General features: G+C 39.1%; 1 protein-coding gene across 1 annotated transcript in view; it reads left to right on the top strand.

Moving 5' to 3' along the window:
* unc93b1 (unc-93 homolog B1, TLR signaling regulator) overlaps positions 1-2,848 on the top strand; it is a 16,079-nt gene extending 13,231 nt beyond the window's left edge. The window contains exons 9-13 of the mRNA XM_037690443.1: positions 68-250; positions 413-686; positions 1,559-1,680; positions 2,380-2,502; positions 2,618-2,848. Of these exons, the coding sequence (XP_037546371.1) occupies positions 68-250; positions 413-686; positions 1,559-1,680; positions 2,380-2,502; positions 2,618-2,848 (933 nt within the window). The remainder of the gene's footprint in view (positions 1-67; positions 251-412; positions 687-1,558; positions 1,681-2,379; positions 2,503-2,617) is intronic.
* The last annotated feature ends 3,354 nt before the right edge of the window (positions 2,849-6,202 follow it).

Raw genomic sequence — 6,202 nt, 5'->3', positions numbered from 1 at the left:
ATGTGTTGTGTTTAAACTACAGAAAGATTGTTCCTGAATAAAGTGACGTGGGCGTTTCGTCCCACAGTTCCTTCTGCTGTGTGGCCCTGCCTACCGCCCGACTGAAGAGATCGATCTTCGGAGTATCGGCTGGGGAAACATCTTCCAGCTGCCTTTCAAACACCTGAGGGACTACCGTCTGAGACTGCTCTGCCCTTTCTTCATCTACAGTGGATTTGAAGTCCTGTTCGCCATCAGTGGCTTCTCACTGGTACTGCACTGGTGCACGTGCTTTCTGTAGTAAATCACTGGGAACAGAATGTGTAAAAAATGGGGTTCATTCTTTAAAATGAAAAATGAGATGATCGGATTTTGTAGCGGGGACAAAAACCAGGAGTTCTAAACCTTTAGTGCAGTTTTTTGTCCTCCACAGTCCTACGGCGTCTGTATTTTGGGCCTGAAATCCCTGTGGCTCCTGATAGTCGTCTACGGCCTCTCCTGCTCCGTGTTTTCCCTCCTCTCCCTCAGCCTCCTACGCCTCCCTCGGTGGATGTGTCTGATCGGGGGGGCTGTGGTGCATGGGGTCCTGCTGGTGGTCCTGCTGGCTCTGTCTGTAAAACCTGACTCACCACAGTACCTGGGCCCCCTGCTGGTCATCGCCGTGCTGTGGGGGCTCGGAACCGCCCTGAACAAGACGGGGGTCAGCAGTGAGTATCGTCTACTGTTTCACCACATTTTGGCAGAAAATGCAGCTTTTCTAGTTTTTTATGTCGGAAAAGGGTGGATCGATCTCTTCGGGTCGAGGGTGAGGTTCTGCCTCAAGTGGAGAAGTTCAAGTATCTCAGGGTTTTGTTCACAAGTGAGGGAAGAATGGAGCGTGAGATTGACAGACGAATTGGTGCAGCATCTGCAGTATTGTGGACTCTGTGCCGGTCCGTTGTGGTGAAGAGGGAGCTGAGCTGATTGAGTCATTAATAGCTGTGAAGATTCACAGTCATCCAGAACATGGTAAATTATAATAAATAAAGTCCAGTTTTTGAATTTGTCGTGATAGCCACGTTTACCTATTACATGATACAATGGTATGCCATACTTCTACTACTACTACTCTGCTGCCATCAAGTGGCTGAAAGTGGTACTGCTAAAAAAAAAATTTCAGTCAGAATGAATGAAAACAGTCATATCTCAGCCAAAAATTGGTTTATAAATATGGTAAAAAATCCATAAACATGTCACTTCGGCGTATAAGTCACAGGGCATGTCAATTATGCAAAAACGTGTGACTTATAGGGTGGAAAATACAGTATGTCTCTCAACTGATGTAGGCCTGGAACGCCTTGGAATCCTAGAAAAGGTGGAAGAGGTGGCTGTGGAAAGAGATGTCTGGAATTCCCTGTTCAAGACTTTGGAATAAGCAGAAGATGATGGATGGATGGATGATGTGTTTGTTTTTTTTAACAGGTGGAAATCGTGTTTTTTATTTTCTATTAAACTGGAATTTTATAGCACTCTCTTTGATTGTAGTGTCTAAAAGACGTTGGTGTTTTAATACATGAATGTTTTTTCTTTTGTGTGCCAGCTGTTGTCGGGATGCTGTACGCTGAGGAAAAAGAACGCCTGGACTTTGTTTACACCATCTACCACTGGTGGCAGGCCATCGCCATCTTCATAGTCTACCTCTGGTCCCATATCCCTATGAGGGTAGGAAAGATTTCGTTTGGGGTGTTATTAATGAATTGTTTTTTGTTTTTTAGTTTATTGTTCCGAAGCAGATTGTCCTGAAACTGGTTCTGCTAAAGGTTTCTTCCTCATGAGGCAGTTTTTTCTTTCCACTGTCTCCTTCATGCTTGCTCAAGATGAGAGTTCTTTTGGATTTAAACCCGAAGCGGTGTGCTCCTCAGATAAATATGTTAAATTCTTATTTTTATATATGAACGTTTCTGTTCAGTGCCTTGAGTTGATGTGACGTGGCGCTATATGAATAAATTGAATTTAATTCAAATTCAAAAACACTTTATTCATCCCAGAGGGAAATTATACTTTGTATAATGGGAAGGCTAGCAAGAAGCAAAAAGTAGTAAAAGGCTGGATAAGTGTAACAAAATGGTAGCTAAAGGTAGCAAAAAGGTATCTGAAAGCTAAAAGTAGCAAAAGGTAAGGCTAAAATTAACAAAAAGCAAATAAAAAGTAGCAAAAAGGTAGCTAAACCCTCAAAGTGGCAAAAGGTTCAGTAAAGGCTAAAGTAGCTAAAGGCTAGCAAGGAACTTAAAGAAAATTAGCAATAGGTCAGGCAAAGGCTTAACGTAACAAAAGGCAGATTAAAAGTAGCAAAAGGATAGCTCATCGTTTTTGAATTGAATTGTTTTGGTAATTCATTATTATTATTATTTTTCCTTCTAGGCCAAACTCGCCATCCTGTTATTCACGTTGCTCGTGGCCTGTTACTGTTATTGGGTGATGGAGCGCCGCGTGGCTCGGAAAGTGCAGCACAGAATGCCTCGCATCCCTCGGCCGCGGCACAAGGTGACCAACCGCAAGCTTTACGTTTCGACGTTTCAAGACACTGTTTTTACATCAGGACCAAATATTCAGATGGTTATTAACCCAATCTGCAAACATGGATGTATTTGTGCCTCAGGTCAAAGGTTATCGCTATCTGGAAGAGGACAACTCGGATGAGTCTGATGAGTCCGATGAAGAGCAGAGTGAGGGACACGAAACAGATGATGACGATGATGTTGTAGAGGAGATGGGAGCTGGGGAGGAGGAAGAAGCGCAGGATGCCCGACTCGAGGAGGTCGACTCCCCCAGGGCCCGGAGGAGAGGGGTCGAGGGTCAGCAGCACAGATGGGAGGAGGAAGAGGAGTGACGAGGAGGAGAAAAGGGGAGGTGGTGCACAGATGGAGGAGATGCAGGAGATCAAGATTCAGTTTTTTTTTTTTTTTTTTTTTACTTAGAGCGATTAAAACGATCAGGATCCTAAAAATAACCAGAATTCATCATCCAACCCTTTGATGTGCAAACGAACATTTGAGCCAGATTTCCTGTTACAACAAAACTTCGATGTTTTATCTTCATCTTTTAAATACCAGAGAGCTGAAAGAAAATGGATCCAAACAGAAGTTTGTAAATTCTTTAAAAGATTTCCACTTGACCTTAGCAGTGCAGTTTTGTTTTATTTTGGTAGATTTTTTTTACACAGGTTCTATTAAGAAAGTTACAAATTAATGTTGCACTAAAGTTGAAAAACTTGCCATATCACTGTTCGATTGTTTTAAACCTACACTTTTAATGCAAATGCACTTGCAGCGTCGATTAATTTGCAATATATTGTGCAATATAGACGCCAAGCAAACGTAAACAGAGACCGTTTGCTCGGCACGTTTCCCCACAAAACTCATGTTGCCAGACGGCGACCTGACGGCGCTATTTAATTAATTTACAATGTAAAAGTGACTGAAAACACGAAGACGATGACGTCACGTTCAAACCAGAGGCTTTCTTGGTAACGGGAAACAATATCTGCACACCAAGATAGTGCACACGCGCTTCTGGGAAGAAAACGAACAGAAAACGTCCCCTTTTCGTCACTGATTGTTAGCTAACGCAGGTTAAAATACTCGTTAATCCTCAAATAGTAAAAATGTGACTACCGTATTTTTCGGACTATAAGGCGTAATTCTTAGATTTTCTCAAAATTCGACCGTGAGCCTTATGTATTAATTCTGGTTGTGCTTACTGACCTCAAACCGATTTTATGTGGTACACACCGCTCAAAGAAACCAGGAAGTATTCCTGTGGTGGTTTCGTTTTGCCTTATGTATGAAAACAGATCTGTTCATTGATTCATAACAAATTTTGCTGGGCGATTAATTGTCTCAGAAATTATCGCGATAAACGATAATATTGATTGAAGTTTAACGAGAATTAGTAATTATTGTCAAATTTAAGAAGAAATGTTTAATTAGTTTTGCATGTATCTTTTTTGACCACTGGATGGCAGTATAAGACTGTTTGAACCGAAGGATGGATAGTGAGGGAGCGAGCAGCATGACTCTTTAAGACAAATGAGAGGGAGGTCCGTTGACGTGACGTGGGCTGTCTTTTTGTGGTTTTCAAAATGGCGGATGCTCTGTGTGGTTTGAGCTCTTTAGCATAACATTTTTCACACAGAGCTTTTAATTAAACAATCAGTAAACAAGTTTTCAGCTTCTTTTGCAGAGAAAAACAACTTTTTACGTGAACGTTTCAACCGTGAATTTTGGAGCTTCGACAAGACGGAGTTACACCCCCCCCTCCGAGGTCGGCCTGTTAGCTCATCTTGTAGCTTAGCTTCTCAGCTAAACTGCTTTTAACGATACAAAAACGTGATTTTGGACGGTTAAAAATTAGATTTAACAGAGAAAAGAGAAAGGGAGGGTCAGTGAAAAGCACCGGAGTTGAGCCTTTTTTTGTCATCCAGTGTCTTCAGTAGAAAGAGAGACACGAAGAAACGATAAAGCCGATAAATGAAAATGGAGGTGGATAATTTTCGTTTATCATGCGATTAATTGATTTATTGTTTATCGTTTATCGTGACAATCCTAATTGTGCCTTATAGTTCAAAAAATATGGTACCTAGCTCATCGTTGAATAATTAAAAATACCTTCATAAGCAGAAAGCAGTAATTTAGGTTTCCCTAATCAAAACAAACGCGTAAAGCTAACCATAATTAGCATTTCAGGTATCTTAAATCTACAAACTGGGCCTTTTATGTTTTACACTTAAAGTGTATTTTAATTTATTGTATCTATCTAGTGGAATTAACAAACAAAGATGTGCTAAATTATTTATAAGGCAGCGTCCTTCTTTTCATGAATACGTTTAAACAAACTCAGAAATGAGCACAGTGTTAATCTAAAATCTCAAAGTATTGGAATGGAAACAAAACGATGGATTGCTGTCTTATCTGGCAACCAGACGGGTCCCCACGAATCTAAACACCCAGAGCTGATTTAGAGAAATGTAGCAGATGAAAGTTGGTTTATCACAACAGATATTGTCATTTTTAATAATAATATTCCAACTTCATATTGTCCTACTGTTGTGCAGCTTTAGGGCAGGATATAAAGATTAAAAACTGTTTAAATAATGTTTGTCCAGTTGTTTAAATCAGAGAAGATATGTCCAAGAATTTTTTTTACCCCCAAATTATTTATTTTATCAAATGATTGTTTTATATTGTGTTATTGTTCAGATATATAATTTATAACAATCTGGTGAAGTTTATAAACCTTTGCCTCAATTTGTATGACTTCAACTTGGAAAAGTACATTATTTACATCTATACGTTTTTGTTTGAAATTGTTTTAAGTATCAGATTCACCTCGCTAACATTTCTACAGCTGGTTCCGTTTGAGACTTTTTTCAGATTCGACTAAAAACATTTCGTTCTCCGACGAGGAACCGCCTGAAGTTTATTATTTTTATTCTCTTCCTGCCTTGTGCAGAATCAGTTCTTATCTTTTGTAGAGTCACAGAGTTTTTAATCGTATTTTAAGGTCATTTGTTAAAAACTTTAAAGATGCTTTCTAAGGTTGAGTGGAAAAAAAGTTATTTAGGGTGTTCAGCGATGTCCTGAATAACAAACAAATAAATAAAAATGTGCCCATATATCGGCACACAAGTTGTGTTATTCCAAAGATTTTTTTAGTTTGATTATTATTTTGAACTTTGCTTTTATGAGGTAATTTATGTTCCATGTTTTTGCATTTCTTGTTAACATCTTCAGAGAGTTTAATAAATATTTACTTGCTCGTAATATTTGCTTCAGACTTTTCTGCAACAAAAGAAGAAACGAATGGGACAGAAAGAAATGATAAATTGATTTTCTCCTTTTGATCACGGTGTGTGTGTGTGTGTGTGTGTGTGTGTGTCAGACATCTTGCACCAGAAGGAAAAAGTGATTTTATTTTATTTTTTACATTACCGTCAGTCTTTAGCTTGCATTAAATTTATGCATAAAACAATAAAAACAGAATGAGCTTTTCATGCAGAGCTCGAATGTATTTAATTATTTAAGTTTCAGTTGCGGCGGAGACAGAACTGTAAGGTGTTTTACTAAATTGTCGGGGGGTGTATTATTTTCACATTGTTAAAACCTGAAGAACAGTCAAGATGTTGCAAAAAAAAAAAAGAACAGAATGTGTAGAGAGCGACTCCAGAATTTTACTTCAGTATCTT

Source organism: Nematolebias whitei, chromosome 16 (assembly GCF_014905685.2).
Source record: "Nematolebias whitei isolate Nwh7 chromosome 16, NemWhi1, whole genome shotgun sequence".
In the NCBI taxonomy this organism is placed as follows: Eukaryota; Metazoa; Chordata; class Actinopteri; order Cyprinodontiformes; family Rivulidae; genus Nematolebias; species Nematolebias whitei.
Note: the sequence above shows the minus strand (reverse complement) of the source record. Positions and strands in the feature narration are given on the sequence as shown.